The sequence below is a fragment of the Bufo gargarizans genome, chromosome 1, assembly GCF_014858855.1.
Source record: "Bufo gargarizans isolate SCDJY-AF-19 chromosome 1, ASM1485885v1, whole genome shotgun sequence".
NCBI lineage: Eukaryota > Metazoa > Chordata > Amphibia > Anura > Bufonidae > Bufo > Bufo gargarizans.
In genome coordinates this window covers 69,229,238-69,250,353 of record NC_058080.1, presented here as the reverse complement: position 1 = coordinate 69,250,353, position 21,116 = coordinate 69,229,238, and the positions used below count along the sequence as shown (strand labels likewise).

Here is a 21,116-nt window from a genome sequence, read left to right as displayed (position 1 = left end):
GACACCAAGTAGCCAAGTGACAATACGAGCAGGCAATGCCCCCCAAGACCCTGCAAGAGTGAGGCCACAGTAACACAACCTCCCACACAGTGCTGCATCTATAAATGTGGGTAGGTCAAAATGCTTCAATAGAAACCCTGTAAGTAGTAGAAAGCTTGATGATGATCATTATGGGATTAAGTCTAGAAGACCACCTCCTAGAAAAGACTACCTCTGATATGATTGCTGGGGATCTGACCGTGGTGACCTCTACTGATCAGGAGAACAGGGTTCCTCAGTCCCCGGTGTGATTGGAGTGGTTATGTGTATGTGTGACCACCCTCCATTTACTTCTATGAGACTGACGGAGAAAGCAGGGGTGGATTGGCCATTGCCCTTATAGGAAAATTTCCTGGTGGTCCGATGCCCAGGGGGCCGCCTGAGCATTCCTCATCACCGACTAGTGGAGGTTTTTGGGGATATATTTTGTGCTTCTGGTAGTATTTTGTGATGGACTGTGGTATTTGGCTCTGTTAGAGTAGTATAACGTGACACAATATGGTATTGCTGGCCCTGCCTTCCATCAATTTGTACCCGACTACAAAACAGGGCCACTTTCAGTATTTTTTTCCAGGGCCACTTTAAGTTTCCAGTCCGCCCCTGGGAGAAAGTCAACCTCGGTATTCAGCAGTCCCATAGAGACTAAGGCCCCTTTGACACGAGCGAGTTTTCAAGCAGGTGCGGATGCTGTTGGTGGATGCTTTAATACATAACTTCTAGTAAACACATTAATTCCTAGTAAATAACCCAGGTCGTTTTATCAGAACTGTATAAAAGTAAATCCGGCCCTGTTACCTATAGCAACCAATCACAGCACAGCATTCATTTTTTTAGAGCAGCTTAAGAAATGAGAGCTGAGCTCTGATTGGTTGGTATGGGTAACAGTTCAGTGACCACCATGTTGACTAGTGTAGATTACCTTTCTTCCTGGCTTGTGCGATGACATCAGCAGAGCTCTTGCTCATGACTTTGGTAATATACACAGGGGCGTTGATTTGGCTTGCTATGGCAATGGCTCGAAATACTGCCTCAGCTTCAAGCTGCAAGACGACCAAAAAAGCAATTACTTAAAGGGGTTGTCTCACTTATGCAAATAGTATTTATCATGTAGAGAAAGTTAATACAAGTCACTTACTAATGTATTGTGATTGTCCATATTGTCTCCTTTGCTGGCTGGATTCATTTTTCCATCACATAATACACTGCTTGTTTCCATGGTTACGACCACCCTGCTATCCAGCAACAGTGGTCTTGCTTGCACACTATAGGAAAAGGCACCACCCTATGTGCCACCAGAGAGGCCGACACTTTTTTCTATGGTGTGCAAGCACGACCACCGCTGATGGATTGGAGGGTGGTTGTAACCCCTGGATATGAGCAGTGCAGAATGTGATGGAAAAATGAATCCAGCCAGCAAAGGAAGCAATATGGACAATCACAATACATTAGTAAGTGGCTTGTATTAACTTTCTCGACATGATAAATGCCATTTGCTGAAGTGAGACAACCCCTTTAAAGCCCAATTCCCCCTGTAAGACCATTTTTCTGTAATAGACCCCTCCCCCTTCTCCAAGTTCTGATGCGTCCATCTCTTCTCAGTTGTTACCTCCTTTTATTACTGGTTATCACACAGTAATGTGTCATCCCATTATTAGCAAATACAATTATATACGCACACATATACATCAGCCATAACATTAAACCTACTTAACCACTTCACGACCACCCATTGACTATAAACGTCTTTGGGTGGTCGTTTATCTCGGAATGGACGTTCAGATATGGAAGCTGCATGCTAATCGTGCAGCTGCCGAAGAGGGGGGGGTCTGCTGTCAGTGACAGCACGGCACCCCATGGAGAAGGCAGGGACTGTTCCTGTTTGTCCCTGCCTTCTAGATTGCTGTATACACAGTGTTCAACGAGCGCTGTGTATACAGATCAGGAAGCGCTATGCCACTTCCTGTCCCGGCCTGGTGGTCATGTGGAAGAGTGCCGGAGCTGTCGGGTCTTCTACAGACCTCGATCAGCCCTGCACTGAGGCTGTACACCGCTGTACTATGCTGTACAGCCTCTCTGGGGGGTGTATTTCCACTTTAACTGGGGCTACTATGTCAGCCCTAGTTACAGGAGAAATCAATAGTGGGAAAAAAAAAAGTGAAGTTAAATGTCCCCCGGAAGTCTTGTATGACCTCATGGGGGACGCAAAGAGAAAAATAAAAAAAATAAAGTGTTTTATAATAAAAAATTCCCTAATTAAGTAATTTTAAAAAAAAGTTAAAAATAGATTTTTTTTTATAAAATAGACATATTTGGTATTGCCGCATCTGTGACGGCTGGCTCTATAAATATATCACATGATCCACCCCATCCGATAAACACCATAAAAAAATAATAAAATGTGTCAAAACAGCCATTTCTGTCACCTTACATCACAAAAAGTGCAACACCAAGTGATCAAAAAGGCGTATGTTCCACAAAATGGTACCAATAAAACCGTCCCCTCATCCCGCAAAAAATGAGCCCCTACATAAGAAAACCGCTCAAAAAATTTATAAAAAAGCTATAGCTCTCAGAACATGGAGACATTAAAACATCTTTTCTTTTTCAAAAATGCTATTATTGTGTTAAAGTGAAATAAATAAAAAAAGTATACATATTAGGTATCGCCGTGTCCGTAACAACCAGCTCTATAAAAATATCACATTACCTAAACCCTCAGGTGAACACTGTAAAAAAATAAAATAAAAACAGTCCCAAGAAAAGCAATTTTTTGTCACCTAACATCACATTAAAGGGACACTGACAGGCCCAATTAGCATATTGAGTTATATATATCACAGTACAGGTCATATAAAGTGTATTAGAATCATGTAAGTATCCCCCCTGCCCACCTTATAAATACGGAAATATAAAGTTTTATAACCTGCTTGTCTCCTCTCCAATCTGCCCAAGGGGCGGCGTTTCATCTGAAAATGCGCCCAGCCAGCCGCTCCCAACTGCCGTTCTGAAGCCCCGCCCAGCTCATCAATATTCACGTGGCTGGGCGGCGGCTACAACTCTCCAGGTCTCGATCCTGCGCATGGGCAATCGAATCCTCCTGGCATCGTTCGTGTGTAATCTTCTGCGCCTGCGCCCCGCCGTGGTTAGATCGCGCCTGCGTACACACCCTGCCTGCGTCCCCGAGCCTCTGCCTCATGCGCATGCTCCAGACACTGTTCATAGCAGCAGCGCTTCAGGCGCATGAGGCAGAGACTCGGGGACGCAGGCAGGGTGTGTACGCAGGCGCGATCTAACCACGGCGGGGCGCAGGCGCAGAAGATTACACACGAACGATGCCAGGAGGATTCGATTGCCCATGCGCAGGATCGAGACCTGGAGAGTTGTAGCCGCCGCCCAGCCACGTGAATATTGATGAGCTGGGCGGGGCTTCAGAACGGCAGTTGGGAGCGGCTGGCTGGGAGCATTTTCAGATGAAACGCCGCCCCTTGGGCACATTGGAGAGGAGACAAGCAGGTTATAAAACTTTATATTTCTGTATTTATAAGGTGGGCAGGGGGGATACTTACATGATTCTAATACACTTTATATGACCTGTACTGTGATATATATAACTCAATATGCTAATTGGGCCTGTCAGTGTCCCTTTAAGTGCAACACTAAGTGATAAAAAAGGTGTATGCCCCCCAAAATATCTCTCAGACTATGGAGACACTGAAACATATTTTTTTTTGTTTCAAAAATGATATTATTGTGTAAAACTTAAATAAATATGAAAAAGTATACATATTAGGTATTGCCACGTCCGTAACGATCTGCTCTATAAAAATGTCACATGATCTAACCCCTCAGGTGAACGCTGTAAAAATAAATACGGTAAACAAAAACTGTGCTAAAACAACCAATTTTTTGGCCACCTTGCCCCATAAAGTGTAATAATGAATGATCCAAAAATCATATGTACCCAAAAATTGTACCAATAAAAACGTCAACTCTTCCTACAAAAAACAAGCCCCTGAACAAGATGATTAAAAAAAATATGGCGTTTAGAAAATGGAGACACAAAAACATTTTTTTTTCAAAAATGCTTTATTATGTAAAACTGAAACAAAGTAGACATATTTGATATAATTGCGTCCGTAACAACCTGCTCTATAAAAATAGCACATGATCTTCCCTGTCAGATGAATGCTGTAAAAAAATAAAAAGTAAAAACAGTGCCAAAACAGCCATTCGTTGGTTTCCTTGCCTCACAAAAAACATAGTACAGAGCAATAAAAAATCATATATACCCCAAAATATTACCGATAAAACTGGAACCTTATCCCCTAATTTCCAAACTGGGGTCACTTTTTGGGAGATTCTACTGTAAGGGTGCATCAGGGAGGGTTTAAATGGGACATGGCATCTAAAAACCAGCACTTTTATAGGAACAGATATATGATCTAGTTGCAGAAGATCTATCTGCATACAATACCATTCGGATTTTTCTCTTTTACTAGCAGTGATTAATACAAGAAACTATCATTGGGGATCGATCCACTATTAGTATGAACTGTTTTTTTACTATTTAATAAAAATCTATTTATATGAACTTAGAACAACCTTTTGAACCAACTGCTTTTTTACCATTTATATGAATTTATTTATATAAACTCATAACAACCTTTGAACTACATGAATTTTGCGATCTATAATTTTTAGGCAATTTTTATGAACATTTTTATGAATATTTTCTAGGAACATTTTTTAAATTTTAAATATTTAAAAAAATAAATACATTTGTGGACTTTATCTGGATTTTATGAACTTGGTTATGAACTATAATAATCTTTAATCACATATGGACATTGATTATATGTCCTCTATATATATCTACAGACATCAAATCCTGAATATCATATATTTATAGGAACTAGCACCTTGTCACCTATTAAATTATCTAATTATGTATCTATTTATTTATTTTCATCTATCCATTTATACATCCAGTCACCTATTATTATTTCCTGAATAGTACAGATACCACAAGTCCTACTAAAACCACATAGTCAATCCAGACTACTATATGTCAATTACCAACTGACAACTACTAATTGACACCTTTTAAATCTCCTTATACTTTTAAATTTCCTATCCTTATTATTTAATAAAATATATCCACATATCCCACCTGTTGCGAGTGCCGTCCATTTATTCCATTTTTTATCCCATCTAAAAACCAGTTCAGCAAAATCTGCCTTCCAAAAAACATACGGCGCTTCTTTTCTTCTGCGCCCTTACATCAGTTTACAACCACATGTGGGATGTTTATGTAAACTGCAGAATCAGGGTAAATATTAAGTTTTGTTTGGCTGTTAACCCTCAATGTGCTAAAGATTTTTTTTTTATTAAAATGGAAAATCTGAAATTTTAAAAAAGTGCAATTTAGAAATGTCATCTTCATTTTCCTTTAATTCTTTAGGAACACCTAAAGAGTTAACAAAGTTTTTAAAATAAGTTTTGAGTAACTTGAGGGGTGTAGTTTCTACAATGGGGTCATTTATGGGAGGTTTCCACTATGTAAGCCCCACATAGTGACTTCAGAACTGAACTGGTCCTTAAAAAAGTTGACTTTGGAAATTTGAAAAATTGCTTAAAAAATTCTAAACCTTCTAACATCCTAAAAAAATAAATAAATTACATTACCAAAATTATGCCCACATAAATTAGATATATGGGGAATGTCAATTAATGCATATTTTATGAGAAATCACTATCTATCCTAAAAGCAGAGAGATTCAAATTTAGAAAACAGTGAATTCTTTCCATTTTTTGTTAACTTTTGGATTTTTTTTTATAAATAAAGGTAAAACATATTGACTCAAATTTACCATTAACATGAAATACAATGTGTCACAAGAAAAAAAGTCTCTGAATGGCTTAGATAAGTAAAAGAGTTCCAAAGTTATTACCACATAAAGTGTTATTACCACATGTCAGATTTGCTAAATTAGGCTTGGTCAGGAAGGGGGCAAATGGCCCGGTCTGGAAGTAGTTAAAGGCTATGGATACCACTATGCCTAAATTTAGGGGCAATTGGTGTTTTTATGCTGCCCTCGCCACTTTCAAAAAGTGGGCGAAGTTGGGAGCTCTGCAGGCCAATTCGTTTTGACAAGGGCCAGGGAGTGTAAATGTCATCACGCCTGGCCCTGTCAATCAAAGTGCAGAGAGAGTGGAGCGTCTAGGTGTAACAGCAACGCCCTCATTCCACCTAGAGGCTCATTGGCATATATTAAAACATTATTTTTCTCAGCAATGTGGACACATATGAACATGGGACCAACACAGATGCCTTCAGCTGCCAAGCGCACAGATGCCCTTTAGGTGATTGTCCACTCTTGAATACCATTCTGCTTTTTAATCCGCATTTCTGTGTTGATTTAATTTGATTACATTTGTATAATGCACAGCAGGGCTGGTTTTAGACAAAATGTGGCCCTGGGCGAAATTAAAAGCGGGGCCCCAAATTCTGAAGTACTGTATGAACAGTCACATTTATTCACTTGACGCCAGCGGAGAAGTCCCCGCCGTGGCCCACGATTGGTTGCAGGCAGCGTCAAAATGGATGATGACATCCAGGGACCTGAGCAGAGATCGGAGAGCACCGTAGCCGAGAGCCAGTGTCAGGAACTTGAATGGTTCCGCAATCCAGAAGTAGCAGTGTAGAACAGAGGCAGGGAACCCCATGGAAGCACTACTGAGCACTTCTGTGGGGTTCCTCTCCGAGCCTCCGCACCACAAAAACATACAACATGTTCTATTTTTTTGCGGTGGGGACGGATCACAGACCCATTCAAGTTAAATGGGATCATACAGGACTTGTCCTCTGCAACCCCCTTCCCCCCCCACTGTAGCAGTTTTTTTTTTACTATTTTCTGCCTGGAACACAGTTGTCTAAATATAATGTAATATTTATACTGTATCTAACGCTTGTCTATCTGACAAATATCTTTATTTCTGCATCCTCTATCTACCCATATATCTTTATCATCTGTATTTCTCATATCTATCTATCTAAAAAACTAAACATTAGAGGGCGACACATTCTGAACCCACCAGTAAACCACAGGAGCAGAGGAGGCCATTACTTCACAGTGCAGGACCCCCGGTGAGAGAGGGGAAGGGGCCAAGGTCTGCCTGACTGATGTGGAGCCCCTGCTATGGATGCAGCCCCCAGCTCCTCACTACAGCATAAGGACCCTGCGGACTACAGTGGGCGGGAGACCAGGGACCAGCGCTCCTTGCTGTGCTGTCTGTGCTCTTCTCAGGTGCGGCCACCAGCTCTTTTCCACATGTGTCTGGGTAGCTCAGCAAGGGGCCCCATTTAGGGATGGGGGCCCTAGGCCATTGCCCTGTTTGCCCCCCCTAACGCAGGCTCTGATGATCATATCAGATATAGAGCTCCAAATTCCCTGCGTAGACATAAAGTTAAATAACAAACTTCAGGCTGCCTGCAACCACCACTAGGGGGAGCTTATGAGCTAATATCGTAGTCAGCTCTTCTGCCTCCGTCTAGTCTTGGCTAAAGTCAGACAGAGGTCAACCATATTCAACTCTTGGCTATCTTGAGCTCCCCAAAAATGGACCTCTGATAGAATACTAAATGAATCAGCTTACAATACTGGGCCTAAAACTGCGACACAGCACTGAAAAGGTAAAATAAAAATAAATTACACTGCAAAAAAATAAAATAAAATGCTGACAGGATGCCAAGCGGGAAGGTTTCTACATGGGTCGTGATTAGAGTTGAGCGAACACCTGGATGTTCGGGTTCGAGAAGTTCGGCCGAACATCCCGGAAATGTTCGGGTTCGGGATCCGAACCCGATCCGAACTTCGTCCCGAACCCGAACCCCATTGAAGTCAATGGGGACCCGAACTTTTCGGCACTAAAAAGGCTGTAAAACAGCCCAGGAAAGAGCTAGAGGGCTGCAAAAGGCAGCAACATGTAGGTAAATCCCCTGCAAACAAATGTGGATAGGGAAATGAATTAAAATAAAAATTAAATCAATAAAAATTAACCAAAATCAATTGGAGAGAGGTTCCATAGCAGAGAATCTGGCTTCCCGTCACCCACCACTGGAACAGTCCATTCTCAGATATTTAGGCCCCGGCACCCAGGCAGAGGAGAGAGGTCCCGTAACAGAGAATCTGTCTTCATGTCAGCAGAGAATTAGTCTGCATGTCATAGCAGAGAATGAGGCTTCACGTCAGCCACCACTGCAACAGTCCATTGGCATATATTTAGGCCCAGCACCCAGGCAGAGGAGGGAGGTCCCGTAACAGAGAATCTGTCTTCATGTCAGCAGAGAATTAGTCTGCATGTCATAGCAGAGAATGAGGCTTCACGTCAGCCACCACTGCAACAGTCCATTGGCATATATTTAGGCCCAGCACACACACAGGCAGAGGAGAGAGGTCCCGTAACAGAGAATCTGGCTTCATGTCAGCAGAGAATCAGTCTGCATGTCATAGCAGAGAATGAGGCTTCACGTCAGCCACCACTGCAACAGTCCATTGGCATATATTTAGGCCCAGCACACACACAGGCAGAGGAGAGAGGTCCCATAACAGAGAATCTGGCTTCATGTCAGCAGAGAATCAGTCTGCATGTCATAGCAGAGAATGAGGCTTCACGTCAGCCACCACTGCAACAGTCCATTGGCATATATTTAGGCCCAGCACACACACAGGCAGAGGAGAGAGGTCCCGTAACAGAGAATCTGTCTTCATGTCAGCAGAGAATTAGTCTGCATGTCATAGCAGAGAATGAGGCTTCACGTCAGCCACCACTGCAACAGTCCATTGGCATATATTTAGGCCCAGCACACACACAGGCAGAGGAGAGAGGTCCCGTAACAGATAGGGATGAGCGAACTCGAACTGTATAGTTCGGGTTCGTACCGAATTTTGGGGTGTCCGTGACACGGACCCGAACCCGGACATTTTCGTAAAAGTCCGGGTTCGGGTTCGGTGTTCGTCGCTTTCTTGGCGCTTTTGTGACGCTTTCTTGGCGCTTTTTGAAAGGCTGCAAAGCAGCCAATCAACAAGCGTCATACTACTTGCCCCAAGAGGCCATCACAGCCATGCCTACTATTGGCATGGCTGTGATTGGCCAGAGCACCATGTGACCCAGCCTCTATTTAAGCTGGAGTCACATAGCGCCGCCCGTCACTCTGCTCTGATTAGCGTAGGGAGAGGTTGCGGCTGCGACAGTAGGGCGAGATTAGGCAGATTAACTCCTCCAAAGGACTTGATTAACTGATCGATCTGCAGCTGTGGATCATTGAGCTGCTGATCCTCAATTGCTCACTGTTTTTAGGCTGCACAGACCGTTTGTCAGTCTCATTTTTCTGGGGTGATCGGCGGCCATTTTGTGTCTTGTGGTGCGCCAGCACAAGCTGCGACCAAGTGCATTTAACCCTCAATGGTGTGGTTGTTTTTTGGCTAAAGCCTACATCAGGGTGAAGCTGTCACACCAAGTGCATTTAACCAGCAATAGTCTGTTCATTTTTTGGCCATATACAAAATCAGGGGCAAGCTGCGCCTGTCACCAAGTGCATTTAACCCTCAATGGTGTGGTTGTTTTTTGGCTAAAGCCTACATCAGGGTGAAGCTGTCACACCAAGTGCATTTAACCAGCAATAGTCTGTTCATTTTTTGGCCATATACAAAATCAGGGGCAAGCTGCGCCTGTCACCAAGTGCATTTAACCCTCAATGGTGTGGTTGTTTTTTGGCTAAAGCCTACATCAGGGTGAAGCTGTCACACCAAGTGCATTTAACCAGCAATAGTCTGTTCATTTTTTGGCCATATACAAAATCAGGGGCAAGCTGCGCCTGTCACCAAGTGCATTTAACCCTCAATGGTGTGGTTGTTTTTTGGCTAAAGCCTACATCAGGGTGAAGCTGTCACACCAAGTGCATTTAACCAGCAATAGTCTGTTCATTTTTTGGCCATATCCCAGTCTAATTCTGTCACTAAATCCATACCGGTCACCCAGCGCCTAAATACTAGGCCTCAAATTTATATCCAGCTAAATCTGTCCCTAGTGCTGTAGCTGGGCGAGTTATTTAGTGTCCGTTCAAGCACATTTCTTGTTCTGGGTTGAAATACAATTCCCAATTTAGCAATTTCATAATTTAGTGGTTCCTGCTATATCAGAGCTCTTTGAAATCTATCCCAAAAAGGGTATATAATATTGAAGGTGCACATAGGGTCATTCAGAGTAACTTCACACACACCCGCTACTGTGTATTTCCAAGTCTAATTCTGTCACTAAATCCATACCGGTGACCCAGCGCCTAAATACTAGGCCTCAAATTTAATTCCCTCTAAATCTCTCGTTACCCACCGCTGTACTGTTGTTGCTGGGCAAGATATTTAGTGTCCGTCAAAGCACATTTTTTGTTCTGGGTTGAAGTACAATTCCCAATTTAGCAATTTCATAATTTAGTGGTTTCTGCTATATCAGAGCTATTTGAAATCTATCCCAAAAAGGGTATATAATATTGAAGGTGCACATAGGGTCATTCAGAATAACTTCACACACACCCGCTACTGTGTATTTCCAAGTCTAATTCTGTCACTAAACCCATACCTGTCACCCAGCGCCTAAATACTAGGCCTCAAATTTAAATCCCTCTAAATCTCTCGTTACCGTTGTCCTGTTGTAGCTGGGAAAGTTATTTAGTGCCCGTCAAAGCACATTTTTTGTTCTGGGTTGAAGTACAATTCCCAATTTAGCAATTTCATAATTTAGTGGTTCCTGCTATATCAGAGCTATTTGAAATCTATCCCAAAAAGGGTATATAATATTGAAGGTGCACATAGGGTCATTCAGAATAACTTCACACACACCCGCTACTGTGTATTTCCAAGTCTAATTCTGTCACTAAATCCATACCGGTGACCCAGCGCCTAAATACTAGGCCTCAAATTTAATTCCCTCTAAATCTCTCGTTACCCACCGCTGTACTGTTGTTGCTGGGCAAGATATTTAGTGTCCGTCAAAGCACATTTTTTGTTCTGGGTTGAAGTACAATTCCCAATTTAGCAATTTCATAATTTAGTGGTTTCTGCTATATCAGAGCTATTTGAAATCTATCCCTAAAAGGGTATATAATATTGAAGGTGCACATAGGGTCATTCAGAATAACTTCACACACACCCGCTACTGTGTATTTCCAAGTCTAATTCTGTCACTAAATCCATACCGGTGACCCAGCGCCTAAATACTAGGCCTCAAATTTAATTCCCTCTAAATCTCTCGTTACCCACCGGTGTACTGTTGTTGCTGGGCAAGATATTTAGTGTCCGTCAAAGCACATTTTTTGTTCTGGGTTGAAGTACAATTCCCAATTTAGCAATTTCATAATTTAGTGGTTTCTGCTATATCAGAGCTATTTGAAATCTATCCCTAAAAGGGTATATAATATTGAAGGTGCACATAGGGTCATTCAGAATAACTTCACACACACGCTTCTGTGCATTTCCAAGTCTAATTCTGTCACTAAATCCATACCGGTGACCCAGCGCCTAAATACTAGGCCTCAAATTTAATTCCCTCTAAATCTCTCGTTACCCACCGGTGTACTGTTGTTGCTGGGCAAGATATTTAGTGTCCGTCAAAGCACATTTTTTGTTCTGGGTTGAAGTACAATTCCCAATTTAGCAATTTCATAATTTAGTGGTTTCTGCTATATCAGAGCTATTTGAAATCTATCCCTAAAAGGGTATATAATATTGAAGGTGCACATAGGGTCATTCAGAATAACTTCACACACACGCTTCTGTGCATTTCCAAGTCTAATTCTGTCACTAAATCCATACCGGTGACCCAGCGCCTAAATACTAGGCCTCAAATTTAATTCCCTCTAAATCTCTCGTTACCCACCGGTGTACTGTTGTTGCTGGGCAAGATATTTAGTGTCCGTCAAAGCACATTTTTTGTTCTGGGTTGAAGTACAATTCCCAATTTAGCAATTTCATAATTTAGTGGTTTCTGCTATATCAGAGCTATTTGAAATCTATCCCTAAAAGGGTATATAATATTGAAGGTGCACATAGGGTCATTCAGAATAACTTCACACACACGCTTCTGTGCATTTCCAAGTCTAATTCTGTCACTAAATCCATACCGGTGACCCAGCGCCTAAATACTAGGCCTCAAATTTAAATCCCTCTAAATCTCTCGTTACCCACCACTGTACTGTTGTTGCTGGGCAAGATATTTAGTGTCCGTCAAAGCACATTTTTTGTTCTGGGTTGAAGTACAATTCCCAATTTAGCAATTTCATAATTTAGTGGTTTCTGCTATATCAGAGCTATTTGAAATCTATCCCTAAAAGGGTATATAATATTGAAGGTGCACATAGGGTCATTCAGAATAACTTCACACACACGCTTCTGTGCATTTCCAAGTCTAATTCTGTCACTAAATCCATACCGGTGACCCAGCGCCTAAATACTAGGCCTCAAATTTAAATCCCTCTAAATCTCTCGTTACCCACCACTGTACTGTTGTTGCTGGGCAAGATATTTAGTGTCCGTCAAAGCACATTTTTTGTTCTGGGTTGAAGTACAATTCCCAATTTAGCAATTTCATAATTTAGTGGTTTCTGCTATATCAGAGCTATTTGAAATCTATCCCTAAAAGGGTATATAATATTGAAGGTGCACATAGGGTCATTCAGAATAACTTCACACACACGCTTCTGTGCATTTCCAAGTCTAATTCTGTCACTAAATCCATACCGGTGACCCAGCGCCTAAATACTAGGCCTCAAATTTAAATACCTCTAAATCTCTCGTTACCCACCGCTGTACTGTTGTTGCTGGGCAAGATATTTAGTGTCCGTCAAAGCACATTTTTTGTTCCGGGTTGAAGTACAATTCCCAATTTAGCAATTTCATAATTTAGTGGTTTCTGCTATATCAGAGCTATTTGAAATCTATCCCTAAAAGGGTATATAATATTGAAGGTGCACATAGGGTCATTCAGAATAACTTCACACACACGCTTCTGTGCATTTCCAAGTCTAATTCTGTCACTAAATCCATACCGGTGACCCAGCGCCTAAATACTAGGCCTCAAATTTAATTCCCTCTAAATCTCTCGTTACCCACCGGTGTACTGTTGTTGCTGGGCAAGATATTTAGTGTCCGTCAAAGCACATTTTTTGTTCTGGGTTGAAGTACAATTCCCAATTTAGCAATTTCATAATTTAGTGGTTTCTGCTATATCAGAGCTATTTGAAATCTATCCCTAAAAGGGTATATAATATTGAAGGTGCACATAGGGTCATTCAGAATAACTTCACACACACGCTTCTGTGCATTTCCAAGTCTAATTCTGTCACTAAATCCATACCGGTGACCCAGCGCCTAAATACTAGGCCTCAAATTTAAATCCCTCTAAATCTCTCGTTACCCACCGCTGTACTGTTGTTGCTGGGCAAGATATTTAGTGTCCGTCAAAGCACATTTTTTGTTCTGGGTTGAAGTACAATTCCCAATTTAGCAATTTCATAATTTAGTGGTTTCTGCTATATCAGAGCTATTTGAAATCTATCCCTAAAAGGGTATATAATATTGAAGGTGCACATAGGGTCATTCAGAATAACTTCACACACACGCTTCTGTGCATTTCCAAGTCTAATTCTGTCACTAAATCCATACCGGTCACCCAGCGCCTAAATACTAGGCCTCAAATTTATATCCCGCTGAATTTGAATACAATACATTGGGCCAAATAATATATTTGTTGTTGTGGTGAACCATAACAATGAGAAAAACATCTAGTAAGGGACGCGGACGTGGACATGGTCGTGGTGGTGTTAGTGGACCCTCTGGTGCTGGGAGAGGACGTGGCCGTTCTGCCACATCCACACGTCCTAGTGTACCAACTACCTCAGGTCCCAGTAGCCGCCAGAATTTACAGCGATATATGGTGGGGCCCAATGCCGTTCTAAGGATGGTAAGGCCTGAGCAGGTACAGGCATTAGTCAATTGGGTGGCCGACAGTGGATCCAGCACGTTCACATTATCTCCCACCCAGTCTTCTGCAGAAAGCGCACAGATGGCGCCTGAAAACCAACCCCATCAGTCTGTCACATCACCCCCATGCATACCAGGGAAACTGTCTCAGCCTCAAGTTATGCAGCAGTCTCTTATGCTGTTTGAAGACTCCGCTGGCAGGGTTTCCCAAGGGCATCCACCTAGCCCTTCCCCAGCGGTGAAAGACATAGAATGCACTGACGCACAACCACTTATGTTTCCTGATGATGAGGACATGGGAATACCACCTCAGCATGTCTCTGATGATGACGAAACACAGGTGCCAACTGCTGCGTCTTTCTGCAGTGTGCAGACTGAACAGGAGGTCAGGGATCAAGACTGGGTGGAAGACGATGCAGGGGACGATGAGGTCCTAGACCCCACATGGAATGAAGGTCGTGCCACTGACTTTCACAGTTCGGAGGAAGAGGCAGTGGTGAGACCGAGCCAACAGCGTAGCAAAAGAGGGAGCAGTGGGCAAAAGCAGAACACCCGCCGCCAAGAGACTCCGCCTGCTACTGACCGCCGCCATCTGGGACCGAGCACCCCAAAGGCAGCTTCAAGGAGTTCCCTGGCATGGCACTTCTTCAAACAATGTGCTGACGACAAGACCCGAGTGGTTTGCACGCTGTGCCATCAGAGCCTGAAGCGAGGCATTAACGTTCTGAACCTGAGCACAACCTGCATGACCAGGCACCTGCATGCAAAGCATGAACTGCAGTGGAGTAAACACCTTAAAACCAAGGAAGTCACTCAGGCTCCCCCTGCTACCTCTTCTGCTGCTGCCGCCTCGGCCTATTCTGCTGCTGCCGCCTCGGCCTCTTCCTCCGCCTCTGGAGGAACGTTGGCACCTGCCGCCCAGCAAACAGGGGATGTACCACCAACACCACCACCACCACCTCCGTCACCAAGCGTCTCAACCATGTCACACGCCAGCGTTCAGCTCTCCATCTCACAAACATTTGATAGAAAGCGTAAATTCCCACCTAGCCACCCTCGATCCCTGGCCCTGAATGCCAGCATTTCTAAACTACTGGCCTATGAAATGCTGTCATTTAGGCTGGTGGACACAGACAGCTTCAAACAGCTCATGTCGCTTGCTGTCCCACAGTATGTTGTTCCCAGCCGGCACTACTTCTCCAAGAGAGCCGTGCCTTCCCTGCACAACCAAGTATCCGATAAAATCAAGTGTGCACTGCGCAACGCCATCTGTAGCAAGGTCCACCTAACCACAGATACGTGGACCAGTAAGCACGGCCAGGGACGCTATATCTCCCTAACTGCACACTGGGTAAATGTAGTGGCAGCTGGGCCCCAGGCGGAGAGCTGTTTGGCGCACGTCCTGCCGCCGCCAAGGATCGCAGGGCAACATTCTTTGCCTCCTGTTGCCACCTCCTCCTTCTCGGCTTCCTCCTCCTCTTCTTCCACCTGCTCATCCAGTCAGCCACACACCTTCACCACCAACTTCAGCACAGCCCGGGGTAAACGTCAGCAGGCCATTCTGAAACTCATATGTTTGGGGGACAGGCCCCACACCGCACAGGAGTTGTGGCGGGGTATTGAACAACAGACCGACGAGTGGTTGCTGCCGGTGAGCCTCAAGCCCGGCCTGGTGGTGTGTGATAATGGGCGAAATCTCGTTGCAGCTCTGGGACTAGCCAATTTGACGCACATCCCTTGCTTGGCGCATGTGCTGAATTTGGTGGTGCAGAAGTTCATTCACAACTACCCCGACATGTCAGAGCTGCTGCATAAAGTGCGGGCCGTCTGTTCGCGCTTCCGGCGTTCACATCCTGCCGCTGCTCGCCTGTCTGCGCTACAGCGTAACTTCGGCCTTCCCGCTCACCGCCTCATATGCGACGTGCCCACCAGGTGGAACTCCACCTTGCACATGCTGGACAGACTGTGCGAGCAGCAGCAGGCCATAGTGGAGTTTCAGCTGCAGCACGCACGGGTCAGTCGCACTACAGAACAGCACCACTTCACCACCAATGACTGGGCCTCCATGCGAGACCTGTGTGCCCTGTTGCGCTGTTTCGAGTACTCCACCAACATGGCCAGTGGCGATGACACCGTTATCAGCGTTACAATACCACTTCTATGTCTCCTTGAGAAAACACTTAGGGCGATGATGGAACAGGAGGTGGCCCAGGAGGAGGAGGAGGAGGATGAGGAAGAGGGGTCATTTTTAGCACTTTCAGGCCAGTCTCTTCGAAGTGACTCAGAGGGAGGTTTTTTGCAACAGCAGAGGCCAGGTACAAATGTGGCCAGCCAGGGCCCACTACTGGAGGACGAGGAGGACGAGGATGAGGAGGAGGTGGAGGAGGATGAGGATGAAGCATGGTCACAGCGGGGTGGCACCCAACGCAGCTCGGGTCCATCACTGGTGCGTGGCTGGGGGGAAAGGCAGGACGATGACGATACGCCTCCCACAGAGGACAGCTTGTCCTTACCCCTGGGCAGCCTGGCACACATGAGCGACTACATGCTGCAGTGCCTGCGCAACGACAGCAGAGTTGCCCACATTTTAACCTGTGCGGACTACTGGGTTGCCACCCTGCTGGATCCACGCTACAAAGACAATGTGCCCACCTTACTTCCTGCACTGGAGCGTGATAGGAAGATGCGCGAGTACAAGCGCACGTTGGTAGACGCGCTACTGAGAGCATTCCCAAATGTCACAGGGGAACAAGTGGAAGCCCAAGGCCAAGGCAGAGGAGGAGCAAGAGGTCGCCAAGGCAGCTGTGTCACGGCCAGCTCCTCTGAGGGCAGGGTTAGCATGGCAGAGATGTGGAAAACTTTTGTCAACACGCCACAGCTAACTGCACCACCACCTGATACGCAACGTGTTAGCAGGAGGCAACATTTCACTAACATGGTGGAACAGTACGTGTGCACACCCCTCCACGTACTGACTGATGGTTCGGCCCCATTCAACTTCTGGGTCTCTAAATTGTCCACGTGGCCAGAGCTAGCCTTTTATGCCTTGGAGGTGCTGGCCTGCCCGGCAGCCAGCGTTTTGTCTGAACGTGTATTCAGCACGGCAGGGGGCGTCATTACAGACAAACGCAGCCGCCTGTCTACAGCCAATGTGGACAAGCTGACGTTCATAAAAATGAACCAGGCATGGATCCCACAGGACCTGTCCGTCCCTTGTCCAGATTAGACATTAACTACCTCCCCATAACCATATATTATTGGACTCCAGGGCACTTCCTCATTCAATCCTATTTTTATTTTCATTTTACCATTATATTGCGAGGCTACCCAAAGTTGAATGAACCTCTCCTCTGCCTGTGTGCTAGGCCTAAATATATGCCAATGGACTGTTGCAGTGGTGGGTGACGTGAAGCCTCATTCTCTGCTATGACATGCAGACTGATTCTCTGCTGACATGAAGCCAGATCCTCTGTTACGGGAGCTCTCTCCTCTGCCTGGGTGCTGGGCCTAAATTTATGACAATTGACTGTTGCAGTGGTGGGTGACGTGAAGCCTGATTCTCTGCTATGACATGCAGACTGATTCTCTGCTGACATGAAGCCAGATCCTCTGTTACGGGAGCTCTCTCCTCTGCCTGGGTGCTGGGCCTAAATTTATGACAATTGACTGTTGCAGTGGTGGGTGACGTGAAGCCTGATTCTCTGCTATGACATGCAGACTGATTCTCTGCTGACATGAAGCCAGATCCTCTGTTACGGGACCTCTCTCCTCTGCCTGGGTGCTGGGCCTAAATTTATGAAAATTGACTGTTGCAGTGGTGGGTGACGTGAAGCCTGATTCTCTGCTATGATATGAAGACTGATTCTCTGCTGACATGAAGCCAGATTGTCTGTTACGGGACCTTTCTCCTCTGCCTGGGTTCTGGGCCTAAATTTATGAAAATTGACTGTTGCAGTGGTGGGTGACGTGAAGCCTGATTCTCTGCTATGATATGAAGACTGATTCTCTGCTGACATGAAGCCAGATTGTCTGTTACGGGACCTTTCTCCTCTGCCTGGGTTCTGGGCCTAAATTTATGAAAATTGACTGTTGCAGTGGTGGGTGACGTGAAGCCTGATTCTCTGCTATGATATGAAGACTGATTCTCTGCTGACATGAAGCCAGATTGTCTGTTACGGGACCTTTCTCCTCTGCCTGGGTTCTGGGCCTAAATTTATGAAAATTGACTCTTACAGTGGTGGGTGACGTGAAGCCTGATTCTCTGCTATGATATGAAGACTGATTCTCTGCTGACATGAAGCCAGATTCTCTGTTACGGGACCTCTCTCCTCTGCCTGGGTGCTGGGCCTAAATTTATGACAATGGACTGTTGCAGTGGTGGCTGACGTGAAGCCTGATTCTCTGCTATGACATGCAGACTGATTCTCTGCTGTCATGAAGCCAGATTGTCTGTTACGGGACCTCTCTGCTCTGCCTGTGTGCTAGGCCTAAATATATGCCAATGGACTGTTGCAGTGGTGGCTGACGTGAAGCCTCATTCTCTGCTATGACATGCAGACTAATTCTCTGCTGACATGAAGCCAGATTGTCTGTTACGGGACCTCTCTCCTCTGCCTGGGTGCTGGGCCTAAATTTATGACAATGGACTGTTGCAGTGGTGGCTGACGTGAAGCCTGATTCTCTGCTATGACATGCAGACTAATTCTCTGCTGACATGAAGCCAGATTGTCTGTTACGGGACCTCTCTCCTCTGCCTGGGTGCTGGGCCTAAATATATGCCAATGGACTGTTGCAGTGGTGGCTGACGTGAAGCCTCATTCTCTGCTATGACATGCAGACTAATTCTCTGCTGTCATGAAGCCAGATTGTCTGTTACGGGACCTCTCTGCTCTGCCTGTGTGCTAGGCCTAAATATATGCCAATGGACTGTTGCAGTGGTGGGTGACGTGAAGCCTCATTCTCTGCTATGACATGCAGACTGATTCTCTGCTGACATGAAGCCAGATTGTCTGTTACGGGACCTCTCTGCTCTGCCTGTGTGCTAGGCCTAAATATATGCCAATGGACTGTTGCAGTGGTGGGTGACGTGAAGCCTCATTCTCTGCTATGACATGCAGACTGATTCTCTGCTGACATGAAGCCAGATTGTCTGTTACGGGACCTCTCTGCTCTGCCTGTGTGCTAGGCCTAAATATATGCCAATGGACTGTTGCAGTGGTGGGTGACGTGAAGCCTCATTCTCTGCTATGACATGCAGACTGATTCTCTGCTGACATGAAGCCAGATTGTCTGTTACGGGACCTCTCTGCTCTGCCTGTGTGCTAGGCCTAAATATATGCCAATGGACTGTTGCAGTGGTGGGTGACGTGAAGCCTCATTCTCTGCTATGACATGCAGACTAATTCTCTGCTGACATGAAGCCAGATTGTCTGTTACGGGACCTCTCTGCTCTGCCTGTGTGCTAGGCCTAAATATATGCCAATGGACTGTTGCAGTGGTGGGTGACGTGAAGCCTCATTCTCTGCTATGACATGCAGACTGATTCTCTGCTGACATGAAGCCAGATCCTCTGTTACGGGAGCTCTCTCCTCTGCCTGGGTGCTGGGCCTAAATTTATGACAATTGACTGTTGCAGTGGTGGGTGACGTGAAGCCTCATTCTCTGCTATGACATGCAGACTGATTCTCTGCTGACATGAAGCCAGATCCTCTGTTACGGGAGCTCTCTCCTCTGCCTGGGTGCTGGGCCTAAATTTATGACAATTGACTGTTGCAGTGGTGGGTGACGTGAAGCCTGATTCTCTGCTATGATATGAAGACTGATTCTCTGCTGACATGAAGCCAGATTGTCTGTTACGGGACCTTTCTCCTCTGCCTGGGTTCTGGGCCTAAATTTATGAAAATTGACTCTTACAGTGGTGGGTGACGTGAAGCCTGATTCTCTGCTATGATATGAAGACTGATTCTCTGCTGACATGAAGCCAGATTCTCTGTTACGGGACCTCTCTCCTCTGCCTGGGTGCTGGGTAGTGTTGAGCGCGAATATTCGAAAAGCAAATTTTTTTCGCGAATATCGCAACTTCGCGATTTCGCGAATATTTCGAATATAGTGCTATATATTCGTAAAAACGAATATTCGTTTTTTGTTTCCCCCCCCCCCCCCCACAAAATTACAGTACACATATAATTGATTGTTTCCCAAAGGTCCAACAGCTCAGATCTTACTCACATTGCCTAGAAAGTGATTGAGGCGCGAATCTTCGTAAGGCGATTTTATTAGCGCACATGCGAATATCGGCACGTCCCAGAACAGAGGCAAAGGGCTTTGCATTCATACATTAGTGAATTGAGTTGCGAATCTTCGTAAGGCGATTTTATTAGCGCACATGCGAATATCTACACTTGTCCCAGAACAGAGGCAAAGGGCTTTGCATTCATACATTAGTGATTGAATTGAGCTGCGAATCTTCGTAAGGCGATTTTATTAACGCAAATGCAAATATCTACACTTGTCCCCAGAACAGAGAGGCAAAGGCCTGTGCATTCATATAGTATAGCACCATATTCGCGAATACGTAGAACTTCGTAAAATTCGATTTACGAATATTCGTATTTTTTATTTTACTTTCCACCTTACAGATTACATTGATCTGTACTCTGTCAACTACTGTCATCACCCCCCACTGTATCTCGATTGATTCCCAAAAGTCTCACATTCCCTAGAAAGTGATTGAGGTGCGAATCTTCGTAAGGCGATTTTATTAGCGCACATGCGAATATCTACACTTGTCCCAGAACAGAGGCAAAGGGCATTGCATTCATACATTAGTGATTGAATTGAGTTGCGAATCTTCGTAAGGCGATTTCATTAGCGCACATGTGAATTTTGCATAGCATATGTATTATGCGATAATTCGAATTATCGCATATGCGAAATAATAACGAATTTGAATAATCGCGAATATTTTACGAATATTCTTTCGAATATTCACAAAATTTCGCGAATTCGAATATGGGACATGCCGCTCAACACTAGTGCTGT

The 21,116-nt window shown here is 44.9% G+C and overlaps 1 protein-coding gene across 1 annotated transcript in view; it reads right to left on the bottom strand.

Moving 5' to 3' along the window:
• CRMP1 (collapsin response mediator protein 1) overlaps nucleotides 1–21,116 on the bottom strand; it is a 122,506-nt gene that overhangs the window by 8,884 nt on the left and 92,506 nt on the right. Inside the window, exon 8 of the mRNA XM_044282432.1 lies at nucleotides 959–1,079. Within this exon, the coding sequence (XP_044138367.1) occupies nucleotides 959–1,079 (121 nt within the window). The remainder of the gene's footprint in view (nucleotides 1–958; nucleotides 1,080–21,116) is intronic.